The sequence below is a fragment of the Petaurus breviceps genome, unplaced genomic scaffold (assembly GCF_028583685.1).
Source record: "Petaurus breviceps papuanus isolate PSGF00001 unplaced genomic scaffold, PetGlider_PUasm1.0 229, whole genome shotgun sequence".
Lineage (NCBI taxonomy): Eukaryota > Metazoa > Chordata > Mammalia > Diprotodontia > Petauridae > Petaurus > Petaurus breviceps.
Window position 1 is genome coordinate 38,854,174 of NW_027185903.1, and position 26,040 is coordinate 38,880,213.

General features: G+C 39.8%; 1 protein-coding gene across 2 annotated transcripts in view; it reads left to right on the forward strand.

Annotated features, from left to right (window-relative positions):
* LOC138167536 (chondroitin sulfate proteoglycan 4-like) overlaps positions 1-26,040 on the forward strand; it is a 112,512-nt gene that overhangs the window by 54,644 nt on the left and 31,828 nt on the right. For both annotated transcript variants that reach the window (XM_069096518.1, XM_069096520.1), the window contains exons 6-7: positions 14,540-14,738; positions 17,845-17,976. In XM_069096518.1, the coding sequence (XP_068952619.1) occupies positions 14,540-14,738; positions 17,845-17,976 (331 nt within the window). The remainder of the gene's footprint in view (positions 1-14,539; positions 14,739-17,844; positions 17,977-26,040) is intronic.

The following is a 26,040-nucleotide window of genomic DNA, read 5'->3' on the forward strand; positions in this document are numbered from 1 at the left end:
CTTAAAGGGAGTAGGAAATAACAGGTCTTGAATGGATTTGCAGGAAGGTTTGAATTTTGCTCTTATTTCCTAAAATTAGCAATAGGAAAAGGAACCAGACCTGTGACTCCATTACTGCAGGGATAACATGGTGAGAAAATTCCTTTTGTCAGGGGAAGTCAGTCTCTTTTCCAAAGCTTAGAGCTGCTTGGCACCAGGATGTCAGAAATAGCATTAGGCTAGTACCTAACCAGATTAAAATGTAATTGGGAAATATTTAACAAAATAAATAAAAATGCAATACATTTGTTGTTGTTCAGTTGTTTTTCATTTGAGTTTGACTGTGACCCCATTTGAAGTTTTCTTGGCAGAGAGACTAGAGTGGTTGGCCATTTCCTTCTCCAGTTTATTTTACAAAAGAGGAAACTGAGGCAGACAGGGGCAAGTGATTTAGCCAGGGTCACACAGCTAGGAAGTGTCTGAGGCCAGATTTTACCTCAGTCAGTCTTCCTGACCCCAGGTCTGGCACTCTTCCCTATGCCAACTAACTGCCCATATTGACTTAGAAAACCACAAATGAACATTACAATCTGTGTTGTATTGAATTTTTATTTTGTTAAACATTTCCCAGTTACATTTTTATCTGGTTCAGGGGACCCACTCACAAGTGACAGGGCAGTGAGTTTACTACCTCTGCTCTCTCATCTGGTCGGTTTTTAAAAATGTAAATATAAGCATGCATGTTTCAAAGTTATGAACTTATCATGTAGTAATTTCATAACAATGCAGTGTGTTGGACTTAGAGTCAGGAAGGCCTGAGTGTGAATCCTGTTTCAGATGCTTAATAGCTGTGTAATTCTAGCTAAGTCATTCAACCTTTCTGAGATTCAGTTTCCTTATCCATAAAATGAGGGGCTTGGAAAAGGTAGTCTGTAAAATATCTCCCTTCACACTCTAAATCTGTGGTCCATGTTTGTATGTTACATATTTTAATTTCTATGAGAGCAGGCCTTCATGTCTCCCCCAGTGCCTAGCACAGTGCTCTACATATAGGAGGTAGGTTGTTAATATAGGAAGGAATGAAGCATGCTTCTGAGTCGTCTTTAAAATGTAGAGGAGGGGCATTGAAGCAGCTCGAGACAGATGATCTCAGTCTTCTCAGGAAAGAAGGAAGCTGGATCATCGGCTTTGAGGGAGGTGGGAGCTTGAGGAAGGACAGACAGCTTTTGAGCCTGTGCGTCTGCTTGTTGGAAATGAAGAGGGGATCTTTACTTTGAGTAAGGGGGTGGGAAGATGACCTATTTATGTCCCCTTCTAACATCATGATTCTGTCATCGTGGGTTGGAAAGAAGCTGGATAATGATTATTTTATGTTGACTTTCAGCTGGTCTGGGGGAAATTAATCAGACTTGTCATAAGCTTGTTTCTAGAACCAGTTGGAGGTTTTAAGTGAGAAAATGATGGATTATGTCCCTCTTCTGAAGCCAAGTAACAGTTTGTATCTCTGTTATAATAGCACTTATTGTATTTTGCTGTCTTCTTGTCAAGGGCAGCGTGGTGAAGAGTGCTGGGTGTGGAGTCAGGGAGACTCATCTGACCTCAGACACTTCCTAGCTGTGTGACTCTGGGCAGGTCACATAACTGCCTCAGTTTCCTCATCTGTCAAATGAGTTGGAGAAGGAAATGGCAAACCACTCCAGTATCTTTGCCAAGAAAACCCAAAATGGGGTCACAAGTAGTCAGAAATTACTGAGCTACAACAACAATCATAGACGGTGGTGGAATAAATTACAATTCCATTCTACTAAAATGCTCTTGTGTCAAGGCTTTTGGACTTTTCACAAAGTGAATCCTTTTGCACCAAAGTCTATGTAAGGCATATGGCCTGCACTTTTTTGGCGGGGAGGGGAAATCCAGGGAAGGATTTCCCTGAAGTATATGATATAAAATGACTACCTCTTTAAATGTTTCTTTGGATCGAAGAATGTCTTTCCTATACTTGATGGTATTCTATAGCCTTCTAGTTATGTGTCCCATGCATACAATTAGCAGGCTCCCAGGTCAAGATCTAGATTAATAGAATAGAAATCGTGCTAATTTGTCTCCTGTGTCTCCCATTCATAATGGGAATAGAACTGCTGTATGTATAATTCTGGATAGGTGCTAGAACTGGGTTAATAGGAAACACTGGAATTTAACAGTTCAACAAGAACTTATTGATCTCCTACTGTGTGCTAGTCACTGGGGATTCAACCAAAAAAAACCCCAGAATAATCCCTGCCATCCAGGTGCTAATATTCTACTGAGAAAAAAGCAATGGATGCACAGATGTTTTATCTGTGGAATGCTTTTCTATTCCTCATTTTGCTTGTATGCTATTTCCCTTTTGGATAGAATCATGCTTTCTAGATTTCAAGATGCTTTCTCATTATCTCTTTTATCCCTCGCCTACTATAACTTCTGGATGGAGACAGGGTTGATGCAGGTCAAGAGTTTTTAATCGACTAACATCCATAGTGCTGATTGAAAGTTTTTTTGATTCAGGATGGGGGGTGGGGAGGCAGCAGAGAAATTCTCCAAAACAACTTAAAGTGAGCCAGTACTAAGAATTGTCTCATCCTTACTCCAGGCCCAGTACTCTATCTGGTGAAATCTCTGGCTCTGAATGTCGTCTGTACAGGGATGATGAGGAAAAGCAGTGAATTTGAGTGTTTTAAATAAACTTATATGAATGTGCATGTAGGATGTGATCATTGGAATTAGTTTCTCAGTAAATTATTCTGAGTTTCTTCTGTTGAAAAAGTTAGACCATGTTTGTTTGTTCCTCTCTTTAATTTTTTCCCATGGAAAATTCAAAATACCAACAAGCAGAATAAATCATTCTTCTTGACCTCTCCATAGCTTTGACATTGTGACTAGTCAATTAAGTCAGTAAGCATTATGTACACACAAGCTCCATGCAGGATAAATTGAAAATAATCAATAGAGGGAAAGCAACTAGAATTAAGGGAGATCAGGAGAGGCTTCCAGTAGAAGGTGAGGTCTTAACTGGGACTTGAGGAAGCCAGGATGTAGAGAGGAGACGGGAGAGAATTTCAGGGATGGGGGACAGCCAGTGAAAATCCCCAGGCTGGAGATAGAGTGTCTTATTTGAGGAAGAACAAGGGGGGCTAATGTCACTGGATCTTAGATTAAATGTGTAAGAGTGGGAAAGGGAAGGGCATAAGGCGTAAGACTGGAGAGGTGGGGGAAAGGAGGTTTTCAAGGGCTGCCATAGGGAAGATGATAGAGAACCATTGGAATTTGTTTAATGGTAGGGTGGTAGAGATTGGGTGGAGTGACACGGCCACACCTGCACTTTGGGAAGGTCACTTTGACAGCCTAGAGAAGGATGGGCTGAAGTAGGAAGAGACTTGTGGGTTATGTTTTCCATGTTTCCCTCATGCTCAATGACTAACATACATATCACTATTTTATACCTGACTTGATCTATCTCTTATTACACCTTTTAAGGAATCTTAGATGATGTTGACATTTGTGGTAGACACCGTGTAAGAGAGGAAACCTTAAAGTAGCATTTTTCTCAAATGCTGTTTTGTAGTCATTCAACAATCACCATCATGAAATCTGTCCTTTACACTCTTGAGTCATTTTTTTTCCTGTAAAGAGGTAGACTGCTGAAGACTATTATTCACTAAAGCTTGCCTCTTTCCTTTTTATACCATCACCAAATTGTAGATGCATAAGCATCAGTTATTTTCATAAAGTTTTTATATATGAGATAAGAGTATAGGAATATGGGTCAGTAGTTATTGATATTTTCACAGTTGTTTTTCTATAATTCCATAATTTTTATAATTTTCATGATTTTCTCAAACATTTGATTTCTTTGCCTCTTTTTGAATATTTTGAGAATAAAAATTCCTCATACATACTGAATGTTGTATGTCTTATAATAAGTTTTCATCAGAATGTCTTAAGACTGAGCATAGATTTAATTTTTACCTTGGGAAATATGAAAGCCATTAGATTTTGGGCAACCTTCCTGATTCCTTGATACATTTCTGAATCTCTGTAGGTGAGGGGTGGGGAACCTGCAGGCTTGAGGCCACGTGTGGCCCTCTAGGCCCTCAAGTATGGCCCTTGGACAGAATCCAAATGTTCTGTGAAGTTTGGATTCCATCTGATGGCTGCACTTGAGGACCTAGAGGGTCTTGAGGCCCTTGAGGCCAAGGACATACATATTTCTTTTCCTTTTTTTTATTTTTTAAAGCAATTGGGGTTAAGTAACTTGCTCAAGGTGACACGGCCAGGTGTTTCTGGGTGGGTGCTAAGTGTCAGAGCCTGGATTCGATCCCCAGGTCGCCCTGACACTGGAGCCGGTGCTCTAATTTGATGTGCTACCTGGCCGTCCCTGACATACATATTTCTAAAAAGGTGTCCTTTTTAAAATGTTTTCTATCTTTGTTCTTTAAAATAGCATAGTATAACGGAGAAATTTATGATTCAGAGTCCTGAAGATGTGAGTTCAAATCCTGCCTTTGATATATACTTGCTGTTTGACCCTGGGCAGATTTCAGTGCTCCTAGGCAGTTCTCCAAGACTCTTGCAGAGAAGGTACAAGTATGCATTTATGGAGAGAATTTCATCATCTGGAAGTTTCCTCCAGCTGTGAAATTAGAGATCAGTTTCCATAGCATCTTACCCCATATCTCTGTCCTGTCTTTTCAGAAATACTAAATGTAAGAACGAAAGATTGCATTCCTCTCCATGCTGTACTCTCCAGGCTTTCTTATACCATGTTCTAGCTCTCTATCCTAAAGCCTCCTTCCAGACCTGGAAGTCAGTCAGTCAATCTGTCTGATCTCCTCCCATGAAAGCATCAGCTACATGAGGGCAAAGGAAGGGAGAGATTGAATGCTTCCTATGTGCTGGTCCCCATGCTCTACATTAGGAGCATAAATGTAATAGTGAGACAGTTCACTGCCCTCTAATAGCGAGGAGACACATTTAGGGGAATAATGGGCAGGGAAGGGAATTTGGGTGTGGGGAGTCTTAGGGATAAGATGGTGATCCACAGGGTAGCTGAATGACATGCCCTTTCCAGAAGTAGAAATGGCAAGAGAGAGGACGATGTGTGACAGAGCCGGTGGCAGTATGGACCTCATGTAGAGATGGATGAGATGTGAAGCATTGTCTGGACTGGGACGACCTAGATGGAATGGGCTAAGCGACCTCCTTATCAAGTCTGTCAGTCAGCTCACCCTGAGGGCTAACTTTGCAGGCACAGGAAACGAGAGGGGTTCTTTCTCCCTTTTTCTACCAGCAAGAAGCCCCTCCAAGAAAACTGTTACAATGGAGGGGAAGAGCAGGAAGGTGAAAGGGAATAGGTCAACCTTACTCTCATTGGATTTGGCTTAAGGAGGGAATTACATACACACTCAATTGGGTATCTTACACTATAGGAAAGAAGGAGGGAAGGGGAGAAGGGGGGGTGATAGAAGAGAGGGCAGTTTGGGGGGAGGGTAGTTAGAAGCACACACTTTTGAAAAGGGACAGGGTCAAAGTAGAGAATAGAACAAGTGGGAGTCAGGATAAGATGGAGGGAAATAAAGTTAGTCTTTAACAATATAACTACCAAGGAAACATTTTGCGTAACTATACATGGACAACCTATATTGAATTGCTTGCCTTTCCAGTGGGAGTGGGTGAGGAGGGAAGAAGGGAAAGAATCTGTAAATCAAAGTTTTAAAAACAAATGTTAAAAATTGTTTTTTACATGCAACTGGGAAATAAGATATACAGGCACTGGGGTATAGAAATCCATCTTGCCCTACTACAAAGTTAGAGGGAGGATGGGGGAGGATATAAGAGAGAGTAGATTGGGGGAAGGAGTTATCAAGTAGGCTTGCTCTCTTGGGGTGGGGGATGGGGGAGAGACAGGGAGAAAATTTGTAACTCAAAATCTTGTGGAAATGAATGTTGAAAACTAAAAAAATAGATAAATAAATTTATTTAGTTAAGAAAACAAAAAGCCCCTCCAAGGCTATGCTTTACTTCCTTCCAGCACTGGATTTGGAGTTAGACAGTGTGAGTTCAAGTCTTGCCACTTGGTACCTTGGGTGAGGCATTTAACTGTCCCCTCTTTAAAATGAAAATCTTAGACTAGATGGCCTCTGAGGTCCCTTTGAACTCAACCTATGATACCATAAAATATAGCTAGAGGTCAAGATTTGGGGTTGGCACAGAAGAATATTTTTATTTTTCATAATCTCAGATCATATTATATATTGTCATTACCATGCTACTTATTCTAAAAATTGAGCTTTTAGCATTTTTGCAAGTAGTTGAAAGCAGTCATGTAATTGCTTAACCCCTCCCTGTTTCATTTGTTAATCCTCAGTCTTCACATGGAGGCAGCCAGAATCTGGCAAGGGTCTGTCTCTGTCTTACTCAGGGGAAGAGTGAAAGCTGACTAAGAGCACTGGGACTGGTTTATGGGTCCCCAGCATAGCTGAGCTCAGAACAGGACTCAGGTGCCTTGATTTGTATTTAATATTAAAAGGATCAGAATTTAAGAATACCTTGAAAGACCAAGCTATGCCAAATTGACACAGTGCGTTTTTCTTTATTCACAGGGCAAATAAATTAGAGATAGGAAGATGAAAATGTATATTCCAAAGTAAAATTATAATATTATTGGTATTAAAAGTTTCTTTCAAAGGGAAAAGGACCCACATGTGCAAAAATATTTATGGCAACTTTTTTGTGATAGCAAAGAATTGGAAACTGAGGGGATGCTCATGAATTGCAGAATGGCTGGATAAGTTCATGGAATACTATTGTTCCATAAGAAATGGTGAGCAGGAGGATTTCACAAAAACCTAAAAAGACTTTCATGAACTAATGCTGAGTGAAGTTAGCAGAACCAGGAGAACATTGTATAGGAACATTGTGCCATGACCAGCTTTGTTAGACCTGTTAGATCTTCTGAGCAATGCAGTAAAGATTCATGAAGGAAAATGCTATCCAGATCCAGAGAAAGAACTATGGAGTCTGAATGCAGATCGAAGCAGACTATTTTCCCTTTTTTGTTTTTTTGCATTTTTTTTCTTGTGATTTTCCCCTTTGGTTTTGATTCTTCTTTTACAACATGACTAATGTGGAAATATATTTAATATGATTGTACATGTATACCCTATATCACATTACATGTCTTTTTGGGGAAGGAAGGGAGAGGGGAAATTTAGAGCTCAAAATCTTATAAAAGTGAATGTTGAAAAACTAGAAGTAAATAAATAAATATTTTTGAAAGTGTACTTGGACTGACAGGAGAAATTATAATTTTTTTTAAAATTGTGTCATTTGAAATCCCTTGTCCTTCTAGTAAGTTACTAGCTTATAAAAACAGATTATTTTTCTTCTTCTCCATTCTGAAAGTCTCTTTGAGCAGTAGAATTTACGGCTGACAGATGTATGACTCCATCCATTCCAGCATCCTGGGAAATAATTTACATCTTGATAAACTATTCAGCAGTTGTATAATGAGCCTTCCTTTCCCAGAGTAAATGATGTACATTTATTGGATTGATCTTGCTTATGGATGAAAGTGACAGGGTTTATATAAAACTGTCTTTCTGTATCCACAAGGGGGCTACATTTTCCTATTTTATAAATGTCTCTAATATTAATCCTTTCTTTAATATTTATATGGAGAGTAGAAACTTCCGATTACTTTTAAGGAGTGTTGCTCATTAATAAAATCAGCTTTTGAGCCCGGAAAATTAGCCTAGAAAAAAGACCATAGCATAACCATAAGCACACAACTTTGTGCTTGTTCATACTGGGGCAGTAGACTTGTAGGTGTTGATAATTTCTCTGTAAGTAAATATCCCAATATCCTAATATATTTATAAAAATAGAAGGGGAGCTTTAAATGCTTTTATTTGTTTTAAATGATGCTCTCGGGGCAGCTAGGTGGTGCAGTGAATAGAGCACCAGCCCTGGAGTCAGGAGGACCTGAGTTCAAATCCAGCCTCAGACATTTAACACTTACTAGCTGTGTGACCTTGTGCAAGTCACTTAATCCCAATTGCCCTGCCTTTCACCCCTACAAAAAGACAAAACAAATGATGCTTTTAAATCTTAACAGTGCAAAGAGTACCTACCAGTGAAAACCTTATGAATGTAACCTTATAAAATTAAGGTTATAAACAAAATCTTAGATCTCTTGAAATATTTTATTAAGGTGTTCTTAAATAGCATCTGTTAAGCCCCTATTACATGCCAAGTACTGTACTAAGCACTAGGAATATAGAGAAAGATAAGAGACTTTATTTTCTGCTTCCAAGGAAATCACAGTCTAATGGAGGAGACAACATGAAAGCATCTGAGTACAAAAAAAGAAATATTCAAACCTTAATCACTTTCTTCTAAGCAATTTGAATAATTTTTAAAGGAACTTGAAAATTAGAATGATATTTTTAAATTTTTTTATGTGTTTGCTCCTTGCACAATTACTTCTTAGTTTCATAGAAGTCTTATGTGATTTTTTTTTCTTTTCATCTTTCTGCCTCCCTGAAGTTTCTATAACCTGGACATTAGACCTCAAGATATTCTGATATAATTTGAATTTCTTTACTATAACAGAAGACCTATCTCATTGGTATAAGTTCCCTGTCTATCTATTTAGCTTATAAATTCTCTGTGGCTTAGCAAGTGGCTCAGTATAGAAACAAAGGAAGGAAGAAACAATCACCTGGTGATTGCGTTTCTGATAATAAACTTCTCCACACTTAACTAGTCTGTTCCTAGGATGACAAACACATATTCCATCACTGGACCCCATATTCCATTACTGGGCCCATAGTTAATTCCTTTCCAGATAGGTTGGACCAGCCAGTCCACGTGCAGTATTTGCAGAACCTTTGAGATCACCTCCAGACTACAGTGAGGCATCAGAGAAGGCCTTCAGTGGAGGATAAATTGAGCTACTTAAGTTAAATAGGTTAAGTGTTTCTGTAGGAATTAGAATGAAAATTAGGTATCAGTGAAGGACTGCAGTGGATGATAGATTGAGCTTCTAAAATAAGGTAAGTAAGGGGCATCCAGGTAGCACAGTGAGTAAGAGCACCAGCCCCAGAGTCAGGATGACCTGGGATTGAATCCGGGCTCAGACACTTAGCACCCACCCAGAAACACCTGGCCGTGTAACCTTGAGCAAGTTACTTAACCCCAATTGCTTTAAAAAAAAAATAAAATGAGGTAAGTGTTTCTGGAGAGATTAGAATGAAAAATAGTGCTTTATGATTCTTTGGTTCAGGGGTGCAGGTTTCCTTTCGTTACAAGGAAATGGTTGTATGCTGGGGCAAGAAGGGTGAAGAAGATAGTGTCACAGTAGAGGGCCTGCAGTGGAAAACATACTTCATTTAGTTTTTTTGTGTGTAGCCTTGGAAAAAATGAGTTTCTGCCAGTCATTGGAGTAGAGTTGGGAGGACATGGTATTAACAGTTTCCAGAATCCATGTGAGTTTCCAAACAAGTGAGGATAAGATATTTGAATTGGATTTGAAAGCCTTCTTGTAGGATGAAAGGAGGGGGTGAGGAGACTTGGGATTTTGTTAGGTAGAATGCTGTTTTTTTTTTTCTTTTTCAAGCAGCTGTCTTTAACGGGATTGATTACAATTAAAAATTAAACCACATCCCCAGTGACTTGGAGACCCTTTAAGAGATACAGAACCAAGAGTCAGCTTCAAAATCAGGAAGTATGAGTTCGAGATTTGCATTGGTCATATACCATTTGTATAACTGATGAGTTCTTTAGCCTCTCAGTGCCTCAGGGCAACTCTTCCAGGGTATTGTTTAAAAAAATTTATTTTTGTAGAGCTGGAGTCCCTCTGCATTGTTAGAGGAGTTTCTTCACTTAGTGTTCTCTGTAACAAAGAGCTCATAAATCTGGCCTCCTCCCTCCTCCCTCCTCTTCTGCTCCCCTTTCTCCTCCCCCCAAAAGACAGAAGCACTCTAGTATGTATTTATTCCATGTGAATGATAGGTGACGAGCCTTGCATTCCACAGCCCAACAATTAGAAAGATTTGCTAACAATTTGCTTGGAACTGACAATAACCTAAATGCTACTTATATAATTCAGGTGATTAGACTGTGGCTTTTGAGCATGTGTCTTTGAGAGTCTTGTAGTACATTCTTCTGAAGATAGAAAATGCTCACCTTCTGTCACTGGCATGGACTTCAGGACCATGAGAAGCATGTGGGCAGATCTGGCCTTTGCTGAACTCGTCCAAGACTATCCAGAAGCTGATGATTCCTTCTTCTCCTTCTCTGAGTGTCTGTTTCTGAAACTTAATCCTGTGTATTTTATTTTTCTTCTGAACTTCTATTAAGGAGGAAAAAAGAAACCATTGCAAAAAAAAAATACTCATCTTTTGAGGACAAATGGTGATTTCTGGAAACTGTCAAAAATCATTCAACTATAATCCTGGTGAAGAAGGTAGGAGATGTTGAGTATTGTAAAAAAGGAAAAAAAAGAGGTGTGAGATAAAGACTGATTTTGTGAAGCTTATAAACTGGCCCTGAAGGCAGTTCCAAAAGAGATGCCTTAAAAATGTTTGGGGTACTTTAAAATAAAAATGAATTTTATTCTTAAAAAATGTTCGGGGTAATGGGAATATACATTTTGAGGAAAAGCATTCATTTGGCTATTTGTGTAACTATAATCAGGAAGGTAGAGAGTTTGAACTATGAGAGCAAGGAGGAAGCCGTGCTGCCAGTTCCCTTAATGAGTCTCAGTGCTCTCCCACTATGAGGCTTTCTGTAGGCAACATATAAAATCAGGGGGAGCCCAGGCTGAGCTGTCTGTGTTGTTAAGACTGTGAGCAAGAGAGTGAGATGAGACTTTCTGGTAATTGAGCAATTCTGTCGAATCTGGTTCCCTAGGTGGCCTTCCCTACATGAATATGTTTGTTTTCTCCTTTGCTCTACTGGCCTTTGAGGGAAGTCTTGTGCAATCTAAAAGCAGGCTGAGGTTCCAAGCACAGAATCCAGCAAAGGATTGAAGTCTTCCTTGTTCTATCTGGCAAGCATGTTCTAGAGATCATGGGACTCCATGGGACCTTGACAGTAGAAAATATGTTTGTGAAACACAGAGACATAGATACACACACACAAACTCTCTCACACACACAAACTCTCACACACACATACACACACACACTCACACACACACACACACACATGCACACACCCTCATTACTTTATAGTCAGACCCAGTACAGAATCTTAGAGTTGTGGAAAGGGCCTAATAAACCATCTGTTTTTTATTTATTTATACACACATATATACACATGTATACACACATATAGGTGGAATATATGATAGATAATCACATATATAGTTATATGCAACATGTGTATATATATATATACTCTATTAAATATATAATATCATGATATGCATTTTATATATATTTAAATATATAGTTTATTTGCTTGCATGCTGTCTGCTCTCTTGAACTGTGGTCTTCCTTAGAGCAGGAACTGTTTTTTGCATCTCTGGCACATAGCACAGTACCTGGTACATAGCACACATAGTTGGACCCTAATAAATGCTGGTTGATGGATTGACATTAAAATAAGGGGGTTGTATTAGATGACATCTGAGCTTCCTTCCAGCTCTAAATCTCTAATCTGGTGGTTAGATTTAGAATCAGAAGACCTGGGTTCAAATCTCACTTCTACTTATCTCTTTGATCTCAGGTAAGTCACATAAATCAGATGGCGAGGTATGTATGCCATAGTGCTCACAGTGCCAGTCCTGGTCTGGAGTCAGGAAGACTCATCTTCTTGAGGTCAAATCCAGTCTTGGATATTTACTAGCTGGAAGACCCTGGGCAGAACACCTAATCCTGTGTATCTGGGGAAGAAAATGGCAAATTATTCCAGTATCTTTGCCAAGAAAAACTCCAAATGGGGTCGTGTAATGGTAATTTGAAGATCTTCGCTGTCCTTTAATAGGCCTAATGTAATCACATGGAGCCTGAGGTAGGAGGAGTTTGCTAAATGGGGAGAGCAGAAAGGGTGGAGCAGAGCTGAGAGAAGCTGGGAGTCAGAGCAGTTAGTTTGGAGGGAGAGGGAGGACACAGGCAAGGAGACAGGCTTGTGAGTGTTTGTGGGAAGACCCGAGCAGGGGGAAGACTTTGGGATGGTGTTGCTTCCTGCAGTGATAAGGTGTATTAACTTCTTTGTTGCTATGATGAATTCTGTTTTCTGGTGTTGGGATTTGGCTTTCTGGTATTGGAATTCAGTTTTCTGGTGTCTGAATAAATGTTTTGCTTCTGTCTTCTTTATGGCATACTCATAGTCATCATAGGTGCTGTGAATATTGTCTTGGTGATACAGGTCACAAAGAGTTAGACAGGACTGAACATCATTCCCTCTCATCCTCTCTTATGTTCTAGTCTACCTAGTCTACTTGATATTCTCCACACTTGACATTTTCTTTTCCCTCAAGTGCCTTTGTGCAGGATTCCCACTCCTACATCCCCCATACCTGGAATGTTCTTCCCTTTACCTCTGCCTCTTAGAATCCAAAACTGTCTGATATTCCCATTGACCCAAACATTTTTAAGCCATCTCTTTTATTTATTTATTTATTCATTTATTTACTTCTTTCTTTCTTTCTTTCTTTCTTTCTTTCTTTCTTTCTTTCTTTCTTTCTTTCTTTCTTTCTTTCTTTCTTTCTTTCTTTCTTTCTTTCTTTCTTTCTTTCTTTCTTTCTTCTTTCTTTCTTTCTTTCGCAATTGGGGTTAAGTAACTTGCTCAAGGTTACACAGCCAGGGGTTTCTGGGTGGGTGCTAAGTGTCTGAGCCCGGGATTCGATCTCCAGGTCATCCCAACACTGGAACTGGTGCTCTTACTCGCTGTGCTACCTGGCCGCCCCTGTGCTGTCATTTTTTAACAGCATAATTTTCATTAGGAATAAATACATAGGAATGAATATATAGTAGATAAGTATTAGGAATAAATGTGGCAGCTTGGATGGTAAAGAGAAGAAAGAGGGAGCAAACACTTTTTTTTAAATTTTTAAATTTTATTTTCCTTGAAGGAGGGGAGTGTCTTTCTTTTGCATTTGTATCCCCGGCACTTGACATGATACCTTATAAACAACGAGTGCTTAATTCATTCATAAGTCTATGAGAATCATGACAAGGCCTTTAGCAGGTGCCCTAGTGGCTCCAAGGGGCCCAGGAGGTTTTCAGGGTAATAGGATATCACCAATATTCTTTCCCCAGATTTTCCCAAATTGGAACCCAGCAATTAAATACATGGGGATCTTCTAACTACAAAGTGGATGGGGCAGGGGGAGTACTCATATAACAGAGAGAGCAAACAGTGGATGTGGGTAGTGGGTGGGATTTGAATGATGCAAGCTGTACCAGGGTATAGACCAAAATTTTCCAAAATGGAGAAACATCTGCCACTGTTAAGATCATGGACTCCCTAAGTAACAGTGCTTATGTTGCCTACAATAGGATTAGTAAATTCTCAATAAATGTATATCATTTTGAATTACCTCAGAAGCCCAGAGGTAATTGGACATCTGGGTAGGAAAGATGGTTACAGAGCAGAAAGCACAGGGCTCAGGAGAGTGATCATTTTTTTGAGTCCCCTAGGGAACAAATATTTATTAAGTTCTTACTTGGTGCCAGGCACTGTGCACAGTGCTATACATATATTAAATCATTCGATTGTCACAAGGTAGATGCTTTTATCCTTATTTCACATTTGGGGTAACTGAGGCTGACAGAAGTTAAGTGACTTGCCCAGGGTCACACTGAGATCTTCAAACTCAGGTCTGCCTGACTCCATGCACCATCTGGCTTCCAAAGGATCTCATATACCATGAGATAGCAGTTAAAGGAATTGGGGATGCTTAGTGTGGAGAAGAAAAGACTCGAGGAAGATATGTTACCCATCCTCAAATATATGAAGGGATGGCACATGGAGGAGGAACTAGACATTTCATTTGGTCAGAGGGCAGAGCCAGGAACAATGGTTGGAAGTTGCAGAAGCAAGTTTCGTCTTGCTATCAGGGGAACTTCCTAACAGCAACACAAGTGGAATTGGGTCTCTGGAGAAATAGTGGACTCTCCCTCCTTGTAAGTCTTCAAGCAGAGGCTGGCCTTGTCTGGTATGTCATGGTGGGCATTCCATTCATTCATGGGTTAGATTAGGTGGCTATGAAGGCCCCGGACAACTCTCATAGGTGGTCATTCTGTGATGCTGTGTCCTTCACTTAAGTGTGTATACTTCAATTAAAACTTCCCACTGTATATAAAATGTCCGATAAAACACATGACATGTTTCTGTGTTGGTTAGACATGTGTTTTGCATGGTTCAAAGTCTCATGGTTCAAAAAATGTTTTTCTGCCATGAAATTTTAAAGTCATTGATCTGGGAGTGGGGAGGGATACAGTTTGCCATTTTAGAAATATAATGATTATTTGAGTCAGTCCATACAAGATATGTGGTTGCTTTTATTTTTAAGGTCTGGGTGAATTCTGTTACTGAAATAACCCCAAATGATCTCTGTGCAGAAGACATTGATTCCTCACCTGGGGAACTGTTTTACTCCATTACCCATCCCAGCAATGGTCACTTGGCTTTGAAGTCTTTTCCAAATAGAAGCATCCTGAATTTCACCCAGGCTCACATTAATGAAGGCCACCTAGTGTTTGTACACACCGGTATGTAGTTAAAGGGGAAGTATTACTTTAATTTTAAAATGCATTTTTATTGGATGTTTACCTAGCGCTTAAGAACTGTCTTTGTCTTAAAGACTACAGGCCACCTAAATCCTTTCTAGGATCTGTACCAAGAACCATGCAATAATTTTTAGTAATTTTATGGACAGTAGGGTTTTTTTGGGGGATGGTGGGGAGTTATTTGCAAAACTTACATTCAAATTTTACCAACTTTATTATTTACCTTCCCTCCCCAGTTTTAATTTAAATACTTTGATGACCAGCAGGAAAAGAAAACCTTTTAAACCAAAACAGTTATTTCCTTACCCTAAGAATTTGGACCCACTGGTCTGTAGAGAAAGTCCAACTTGACTTTAGGCAAGCATTTTAAATTAGTTTGAGAATTGAAGTAGTATATTCCCTGCATGAAATGAGTGATGGGATGGGAGGTAGGAGGGAGGAACGGGAGGTGGAAATAGGGGAGGGGAGGAAGAATCGGCAGAGAGGGAAGGATTTTGAGTCAGATTGGTGTGTTTTATTACCTTATTTAAAAATGCAAATTCCTGGGCCATTATATACCATAATCAAATATGTGTAAAAACAACTTCTCAAGCCCAATACAAGGGGTGTATTATCTGTCTTTGGGAATTATCTGTGCTACTGCTTCCTTCCATTAACAAAGACATCTAGAGTCAACTATCTATTCATCCTGTCCATTCTATTAATGATTTGCTCATGTTATACTTATGCAAAACTCAGTTTACTTTTAAAGAACTTAAACCATTTTTTTTTCTTTTGTGAGATGAGAGAAGACGGGACAATTTTCTCGATTGCCTTTGTTAACCATGAGTTCACTAACATGACTGTAACCCAAAGTCCAAAACATGATGTGAAATGCATAGTGGATGTAGGCTGCAGTATTTATAGCTTCCAAGATGCCAGCATCCTGGTGCACGGGGCATTGGGTCTTGGTAGCATTAATGCTGTCCCAGGATTATGTTGTATGCACACAAGATGTTAAATCCTTAAAAATGTCTCCTGAATAAGCATCTTGATACAGCTTCCCAATTAAAAACCTTCAGAGTTGACTAATATTTTAAGATGTCAATATTCGGTTTAGCTTTTAGCCAGGATACAAGATCATTTTCCATTTTTTTTGTAACAGTTGGAAATAAAGGTAGTGAGAGATTGAGGAAGGTAAAACATGGATGTCTGCCCACTTTGAATGCTATTAGCAACCCTCATGTTCACTCTGAAAATGTAATGGATTGGCTCTTAACCACAAATGTCTCTGATGCTTAGAACAGCTGGCCAACCCACTGGTGCATCAATCCATTATCTGCCACCCAGCAAAAGAGTTTTTCTTCATTTGCCTCCTTACCATTTTATATTTGTAAAGTGCTTTGTCATTAATCTAATTCATTATTCCACATAGCCTCCCAAATAGGTTGATGAAATCAAGACTTGGGAGGCTAAGTGACTTACTTAGGGATCACACAGAAAGCTTGCGTCTGGATGGGGTTGTGTACCCCCTTAATTTCCCATCTGTTCCCCTGTCACAGAACCACACTGCTTTCATATCTCCTCCTTTACCTTCATTTTTGTTCTAATTAGCCTGGACACCATGTTGTGTCTGGTATCATATTCCAGCATCTGTCTTAAGATAATTTTTTTTTACTAGTCTCCATTTTGTTTTTGTATTCATAAAATGCCCCAAATATAAAATGACAAGGAGGAGTCACTTTAATTTCAAGCCTCATTATATACAACCTTCTGAGCTCCATCTTACATTGTAAATACAACATTTGACTCTGGTGTCTTGTTCTTGGGTAGATGAAATACAGGCTTCTCACTTTTATTAAAGAACTTTTGAGTTTACATGGGATTTTTTAATAGTCTATAACCTTTTTATATGGCAGGGGAACTAACTTGGCTTGATTGGATAATGAGAACTTGAGAGGCCTGTTAGACTAGTGAGCCGCCTTCACGAAATAATTTTAATAAGCAAATACATGCTCATGATGGAGCCTGGTGGTGCCTTTGCCACACAGTGACCTAGAGAGTGAGTGAGCATATGAGACAAAACAAAAATATGGTGTTTCTAAGCCTGCTGTTAAGTGAGCATTTCTTAGAGGATGAAAATAATGTAAATATTTACTTTGGTAAATTTTCTCTTTGACTTGAACTTTGGGAACAAGGCTGGTAAAGCTCTCCTGGAGGAAGTCATTAATCTGGGCTCTCATTCTCAGATTCAGTTTTGCTCAGATGTTAATTTATAACTTTGGAAAGATCACTGATCCCTCCCCCCCCCACTCCACACACACACACACACACAGAAGTAAGGGAGATTATCCATCTCCTTTGGCATGCATATTTAGTAGAAACAGCTAAATTGAGGCCAATAAACAATTAGAACTGCTGGCAATCTTTAAAATTTTCTCATATAATCTTCCCTATACCCCTTTACTCTTACCCCTGCCCTATTTCTTGCTTTCAGTTGTTATTACTAATTATTTGTGCCAACATTTTCTATCCTACAAGTGCCATTACTTGGCTTTGTGTTTGTAGTTCAAATAATGTAAGTTCTTGGAAAACTCACTGGTTTTGGATTTACAGGGCCTGGGTCCAAATCCTTCTTCAGCGGTATGACCTTGGGCAAATCATTTAACTTCCCAGGGCCTTATTTCCTTATCTTTAAAATAATAAAAGGGTTAGACTAGATGACCTCTAAGGTGCCTTCTAGTTTGCTGAAGATTCTGTGAATCTATTTTTAAAACCTTACTCAGTGCTAGTGACTTCACCACAAAGGATTTACATTATTTACTGCTTGCCCTACTGTTACCCTAACATTTACAAATATGTGTTGCGTGCATGTAGATTTACATGCACACATGTACACACATGTAGATTTACATACATATATCCATATATATACTTTTCAGTTATGCCTTTTTAAAAAGTATCTTTTTAAAAAAGTATCTTTAAAAAAACAATATTTAGCTTTGTGTACTCTGCCTCACTCTTGCCTTTAACAGACAAGAGTATGATTTTCAGGAGTTTGTTTTTGTTGATTAACTGAAGTGATGATATGTCATCTTTCCTTTTACAGGAGCAATGTCTGGTGGCTTTAGTTTTCAGGTTTCAGATGGCTTGAACTTTGCACCCCGACAGATTTTTAGCATCACAGCTCAAACGCTCGTCCTCAGTCTGGAAGCAAACAAAGGACTGGGAGTCTTTCCAGGTAAGACTTTAAGGGAAAGGAACTTTCAAGGCTAAGTTTATGCATTCCATTTGATTAGAATGCTCCATTTACATAGTCACAGTGTGCTATATTTTGTCATGGAGAGATATGGTGAATTGTGCACATATTTTCCTATGTATCTGTTTTGAATATAAAGGCAGTTTGTTTTTTTTGCAGGAATCTAGCTTAAACAAGACTTATTGCCCTTCTCCTAACCTTTCCTTCCCACCCCTATACCACTTTGGCATACATTTAAGCATACAAAAGGCACTTGATTTGCTCTCAGAGGACCTGAGTTCAAATGCTGATTCTTACTTACCACTTACTTGCTGTTTGTTCTTGGGCAAGATTTTTTTTTTTAATGCTGTATTAACTTCTGATTTACATCATTTGTTTCCACCAGATTTTGAGTTACAAATTTTCTCCCCATTTTTCCCTTACCCACCGCCCCAAAATAGCAGCCCCACAGGATATCCCCTCCTCCAATCTGTTCTCTCCCATATTTTCTCCCATACCCCTTTCGACTTTTCCAGTGGATCTCTATGCCTCAGTGCCTGTATATCTTATTTCCCAATTACATGTAAAATATTATTAATAATAGTATATATATATATATACACACACACACATATATATATATATATATATATTTGAATATTTGATTTTAAAACTTTGAATTCCAGATTCGTTCCCTTCCTTCCTTGTCACCGTACTGGGAAGATAAGCAGTTCAGCATAGGTTGTACATGTGTGGCTAATGCAAAACAATAACATAGTAGATATATTGTAAAAGACTGACTATATTTCCCTCCCTCCTATCCTACCTCCCACTTGTTCTAGTCTCTACTTTGATGCTGTCCCTTTTCAGAAGTGGGTGCTTCCAACTTCCCTCCCCCTCAGCCTGCCCTCCCTTCCATCATCCCCCCTCTTATCCCCTTCCTCCCCTACTCTCCTGGAGGGTGAGATACCCTATCTAGTGTGTATTTCATTCCCTCCTCAAGCCAAATTCAATGGGAATAAGGTTGACCCATTCCCTTTTGCCTTCCTATTCTTCCCTTCCATTGTAACCCTTTTCCCTTGCCTCTTCTGTATGAGATAGTTTACCCCATTCTGTCTCTCCCCATCTCCTCTCATTATATTCCTCTCTCACCTCTTAATTTCACCTTTTAAGTATCATCCCTTCCTGTTAAATTGGTCCTGTGCCCTCTGTCTATGTATACCTGTAAACATATATAGACACATTCACATATGTATTCATATGCCCATATACCCTCATATATAGACATATATATTTCTGTTTCCTTCAACTACTGAGAAAAGTTTCATAAGTTACAATTATTGTTTTTCCATGTAGGAATGTTAATAGTTCAACTTTGATAAGTTCCTTATGATTTCTTTTCCCTGTTTACCTTCTCATGCTTCTCTTGCTTCTTGTGTCTGAATGTCAGATTTTCTATTCAACTCTGGTTTTTTCAGCAAGAATGCTTGAAAGTCCTCTATTCCACCGAATGACCATATTTTCCCCTGAAACATGATACTCAGTTTTTCTGGTTAGGTGACTCTTGGTTTTAATCCCAGCTCCTTTGACTTCCGGAATATCATATTCCAAGCCCTTCGATCCCTCAGTGTAGAAGCTGCCAGAACTTGGGTTATCCTGATTGTGTTTCCACAATATTCAAATTATTTCTTCTTGGCTGCTTGTAATATTCTTTCCTTAATCTGGGAATTCCAGAACCTGGCTATAATATTCCTAGGAGTTTTCTTTTTGGGATCTTTTTCAAGAGGTGATCGGTGGATTCTTTCAACCTCTATTTTGCCCTCTGGTACTAAAACATCAGGGCAGTTTTCTTTGAGAACTTCCTGAAGGATGATTTCTAGGTTCTTACTTTGATCATGGCTTTCAGGTAGTCCAATAATTTTTAAATTCTCTCTCCTGGATCTATTTTCCAGGTCAGTGATTTTTGCCATGAGATATTTCACATTGCCTTCTATTCTTTCATTTGTTTGAATCTGTTTAATAGCATCTTGATTTCTCATAAAATCATTAGCTTCCATTTGCTCCAATCTAATTCTGACACTATGATTCTCCTCAGTGAGCTTTTGAGATTCTTTTTCCATCTGGAAAATTCGGCTTTTTTAAGGCATTCTTCTCCTCATTGCCTTTTTGAGCCTCTTTTGCCATTTGAGTCAGTCTGTTTTTTAAGGTATTATATTCCTCAGTCAGGCTGTTGACTCTCATTTCATAATTTTCTCTCATCGTTCTCATTTCTCTTCCCAATTTTTCCTCCACTTCTCTTATCTCCTTCTTAAGGTCTTCTATGGCCTGTAACCAGCTCATATTTTCCTTTGAAGCTTTTGGTGCAGGAGTTCTGACTTCCCTGTCTTCCTCCTGTTCCATGCTTTGCTCCTTTTTGTCCCCAAAATAGGAGTGTAATGTTGGAATCTTTCTGTTTGCTTTGTTTTCTTTGCCTGGTCATGTCGTCCCTCAGTCACTGGGCTTTTTGCCACAGTAGGACTCTGCCACTAGACAGAGGAGCTTTCTCAGCTGCCGGAGGTATTAAATGGGTGCTCTCTCTGAGGTATCCACACGCTCTGGCAAGCTGGACACACACCCCAGGACCTCCACTGTAGACTGCAATCCAGATCCAAGCAGGTTAAAGCAAGAGTGATTACCCCTCAGAGTGGTGCTTGGTCCCCCTACACTCTGCAGGGCAGGAGCTGAAGCTGCCACGTGGCGCTGGCTGGCTGTGCCAGGCGTCTCAGCAACTTCTCGCCCTGGGAGGCAAAAGCCATACACTCCCACTTATTGGTCCCAAAGTCCAGACTGCACTGACCTCTTACTTTGTCCTTCGAATCTATGTGTTGATAAATCTGAAAATGGCCACAGCTGCTGCTGATCTGGGGTCCCTCTGGCCACGGCTGGTCAGGCCCGCCCTCTTGGGCAAGATTCTTAACCTCCTTGGGCCTCATTGTCCTCATCTGTAAAATATCAGGTTGGACTAGATGGTCTTTGGGGTTCTTTATAATTCTTGATCAATGATCCCATGATCTTATTAAGTGCCTACTGTATATATTACTGTGCTTGGTACTGAGATAGATACAAAGATCAATAAGATTTGATCTCTCTCCTCAGAAAGCTTAGAACATACCAGAGATCAAGTAGATTAATTGATCTTTTATAGAGATTAGAAGGCTTTGTGGAGGAAGGATCCTTTGAACTGAGCCTAGAATGATAAAATGTAAACAGGCAAAAATTAGACCACAAGGGTCTAGTTTTAGGGGATAGTGATTAGCAAATGCACAGAGGTGGGAAGGTTGAAGAAATATTCAGGTGATGACAGGTAGTCCAGTTTAGCTGGAGCATCGGTATGTCATGGAGAATAGTCTTATTCAGCTGGAAAAGTGGGCTGCAGTCAAATTGTGGAGGTTCTTGAATGGCAAGCTAAGGTGTTCAGACCTTTCACAGCTCAGCCCCTTCTTACACTTCTAGTCTTCTAACTTACTACCCCCTTCTTTTTTTTTTGCTGCTTTTTGGAGGGGGGAAGGCAGGGCAATTGGGGTTAAGTGAATTGCCCAAGGTCATACAGCTAGTAAGTGTTAAGTATCTGAAGTTGGATTTGAACTCAGGTCCTCCTGACTCCAGGGCTGTTGGTCTATTCACTGTGCTACCTAGCCGCCCCCATAGCCCCTTCTTACACATCTTACTTCTCTCCATGAAACTCTGTGGTTGGTCTGGTGACACTGGCCTTCTGGCTGTTCTTTACACAGGCCACTCTCTGTTCCCCATTCTTGGAATGCCCTTCCTCCTCAACTCTGCTTCTTGTGTCCGCCACATCTCAGCTAGACTCCCACATTCTGCGAGATTCCCAATCCTTCTTACAGGACCTTCCTTCCAAGATTATTTCCAGTCACCTGTATCTTGTCTGTATGTAGTTGTTTACACATTTTCTCCTCCATTAGACTGTGAGCTTCTTGAGGGCAGGGACCTTTTTTCTCCCCTTCTTTATATCCCCCATTGCTTACCACAGTACCTGACACAAAGTAGAAACTTAATAAATGTTTATTCAGGGCAGCTAGGTAGTGCACAAAATAGAGCACCGGCCCTGGAGTCAGGAAGACCTGAGTTCAAATGTGGACTCAGACACTTCGTACTTACTAGTGCACCGACCTTGGCCAAGTCACTTAACTCCAGTTGCCCTGCCTTCCCCACTACAAAAAGCAAGCAAGCAAACAAATAAATAAATGTTTATTGGTTTGACCAAGGAGTCTGTACATCATTCAGTCAGTCATTTGCCTAGGATGATGATATGATCCAAGCTGTGCATTAGAAAAATTAATATGTCAGTTGTTTTGTCGGATGAGTAGAACTAAGAGACTGGGGGAGGGACAAAGTATCAGAAGCTCTTTTGATAGTCAAGGGGAAGGATAAGGATTAGGATTCTAAACTGTGAACTAAGGCAGTGGCCATGGGGATGAATAGGGAGGAATGTGCAAGAATCAATAAGCCTGGTTACTAATTAAAATGGGTGGGGATGGCAGGTGAAGAAGGAGGAATCAAAGAGGGACTCCCAGGTTATTGGCCTGAGTGAGTGACCAAGGGATTTGTGGTGCCACAGATAGGAACAATGTATCAGAAAGAAAAGCTGGTTTTATTTTAAGAAACAATAATGACTCCTCTTTTAGACCATGAGGATACCATTTAGTTAAAAACTACTTCATAGTGGTGAAGTATCTTTGCACTGATGACAGATAGTGACAAACTTAGAAAATCTGCTCTAAAAAAATAGTGTTCTCAAAGATCATTGAAGAGAAAACTTTTGAAATAACTTAGTCATAACTGAGTCTTAAGATTGTAGTTCTGAATATAGAAGGGACCTCAAAGGTCATCTCGTCCAACCCTGTCATTTTATGTTTGAAGAAACTGAGGCCCAGGAAGATTAAGAGACTTTGCCCAAATTTTTATTTAATGGCTTAAACAGTTTTTGAGTCCAGGCTCTCTGCTTCAAGAGTCAGCACTTTCCATCATGCTGCTTCCTTTATAATCCAGTCTCCCATTTTGCAGATGAATAGATTGAGTCCCAAAAAGATTGTTTTTTTTTTGCAAAAAACAGAGAGAGAGAGAGAGAGAGAGAGAGAGAGAGAGACCTGTTCACATTAATTTAGATATCTGCATTGTGTTCTGACCACATTTTTGGATTCTATTTCATTTATTAAGACAGTAATATATTTAAAAAGAAAGGATCAAGGCCACTATAATTAGAGAGCCAAACTCTTTGGATTTCAATTGCTCATTCATAAAAATAGACACAAAAAAGAAAAAAATGACCAGAATTCTTCACTCACCACTGATTATCCTGAAGTCCTCAGGTATTTTATAGTTCTTCATTACAGTCTAAAACACCTACCATGTCCTGTGTATTAATGTCCTTTCTTCTCTGACCTCTTAAGAGTCCTTCCTCTTGAAATCATGTTTTTTTGCCTCTTCCAGTCTTCCCAGACCATATATGGAAGAAATTATTCTTACCCTCCTTTAATTTAAATGAGAAACTCACATCAAATCATAAAGCAACACCAAAATCCATTCAAACTTTTGTACATTACCAAATATTTTTCTATGTAAGTAGACTTTTTAAGTTTTTGAGTTCTTTTAAACACACATTAACAATAACAATACTCCTCCTAAACTGAGAATCAGTTCAGACACCAGGTGGGGTGGAATAGTAGTAATCTTTTGCACTGTAGCACCTACAGCAATCATTTATGGGCCCTGAGCCTCATGGTCCATGATCATTTCCCTGTCTTGCTATTTAAAGCCACAACTGATAGATAGAAATTACCTTCCCAGAAGAGGGATATTTCATTGGCTGTTCACATTGGGCTGTGGGAGCACTGTAATGGGTCAGGGAGTGCTATGTTCCACCTCAGCTGACCCAGATGGTGTTATTTTTTTCCTTTGGGACATAAGGGAGAATACTTTTTTTTGGTGAGTATAGATTGAAACTTGAGTTTTATAGGAAAAAAGATAATCAGTCAGCTTGACTAGCCTGTATAAGGCAAGATAAAGTAGCTAATTCACTGTCTAATAAAGTAAGATAATAGATTTAGAACTGGTAGGGCTTCTAAAGGCCATTTAATCCAACCCCTCTCATTTTACATCTAAGAAAATTGAGAAACAGCTGAAGTGATTTGCTCAAGGTCACACAGCTAATAAATGACAAAGGCAGGATCTGAACTCAGATCTCCAACTCCAAATCCAATGCTTTCCACTAAACCACTTTTGTTTGCCTGTTTTAGAATGTAAATTCCTTAAAGATGAGAACTGTGGCTATTAATTAGTGAAAATTTACAGGGAACAAGATAAGTTCTTATCTTTGTTCCCCTTATACACCTCCATAGACTGATACGTAGTTTTGTCATTAGCACAGTTTGTCAGTACAGTGAGTCAAAGAAATTTGCTAGAACAACTTCTGTGAAGTTTGGATTCAGTCAAAGGGCCGCACTTGAGGACCTAGAGGGCCACATGTAGCCTTGAGGCCGCAGGTTCCCCACCCCTGGAACCTGTAAGGTGGCACAGTGGGTAGAGCACTGAGCCAGAGTTAGGAAAGCCCGAATTCAGCTGTGCCCCAGACACTTACTAGCTGTATGACTCTGTGCAAGTCACTTAACCTGTCTGCCTCAGTTTCCCCCAAGTATAAGATGGGCACAAGAATAGCACCTACCTCATGAGGTTATTGTGGGGATCAAATGAGATAATATTCGTAAAGTATTTAACACAGTATCCAGCCCATAGCAGGCATTTAGTAAATGTTCGTTTTCCTTCCCTTCCTCCTAGAGAATCCTGTTTGAGGTTTGGTGAACTGAAAGTGATTGTCCCAAGTTGCTCTGTGGTTAGCTGGGAAGCTGCCTCTAAGCATGTTCTAGACCTTCTCTGATTTTTCCTAGGCCAGGGTTAGGAGTCTTAGGGGGTAGGAATGAGCTTTTAATAGTTTTTCCCCTTGAAGAGTGGCAGCATGGCATATACTTATCTCCATTGGTAGCATGTTAGAACATACTGTTTCCTTAAGCCAGGTTTCATTTCTCCCCAAACTGTACGGGCACTATTTTTAAAAGTCAGGGGAGCAGCTAGGTGGCACAGTGCATAGAGCCCTGGAGTCAGGAGGTTCTGAGTTCAAATGCGGCCTGTGGCACTTGACACACATACTAGCTGTGTGACCTTGGGCAAGTCACAACCCCAAATTGCCTTGCCTTCCCCCCTCCAAAAAAAAACCATCTGGGTAACAGATTAACCTTGAGAGTTTGGTGAAAATGATGTCATTGGAATGTGAACTTCTATAAGGAAGGAAGGAAATATAAGCATATATACAAATATATACAATAAACATATGTACAAATAGACATATATTTAATAAGGCCCTTATTAAACGCCTGCTTTGTGCTAGTCACTGTACAGTGTGCTTTCCAAGTATCTCATTTGATCCTCCCAACATCCCTGGAAGGTTGGTGCTATCATTAGTCCCCTTTTTTACAACTGAGAAAACTAAAGCAGACAGAGGTCAAGTGACTTGCCCCAGGTCACACAGTAAGTGTCTGAGGCGAGATCTGAACTCAGGCTCATAGATCTATCTCCAAGACCAAATATTCTGTGGATTCCAGTTATCACCTCTATGCAAATGACTCTCCGTTCTACTTCCCAGCACTAATCTCTCTCTCAAACTCCAGTCAAGCATCTCCAGTTGTCTGTTAGATGGAACTGGATGTCTCATAGACGTCTTAAACTCAACATGTCCTAAATTGAACTCTGTCTTTCTCCTCCAACCTTCCCCTCTTCCTAGCTTCCTTGTTGTTGTCAAGGGTGCCACCAACCTTGGGGGCAGCTGGGTGGCACAGCAGATAGGGTGCTGGGCCTGGAATCAGGGTGACCTGGCAGCTCAGTTAACATCTGTGTGCCTCCGTTTCCTCACCCTATAAAATGGGGATAATAACGTGAGGATCAAATGGGATATTTGCAGAGGCTTAGCCCAGAGCCTGGCACACGGTAGGTACTTAATAAATACTTGTTTCCCTC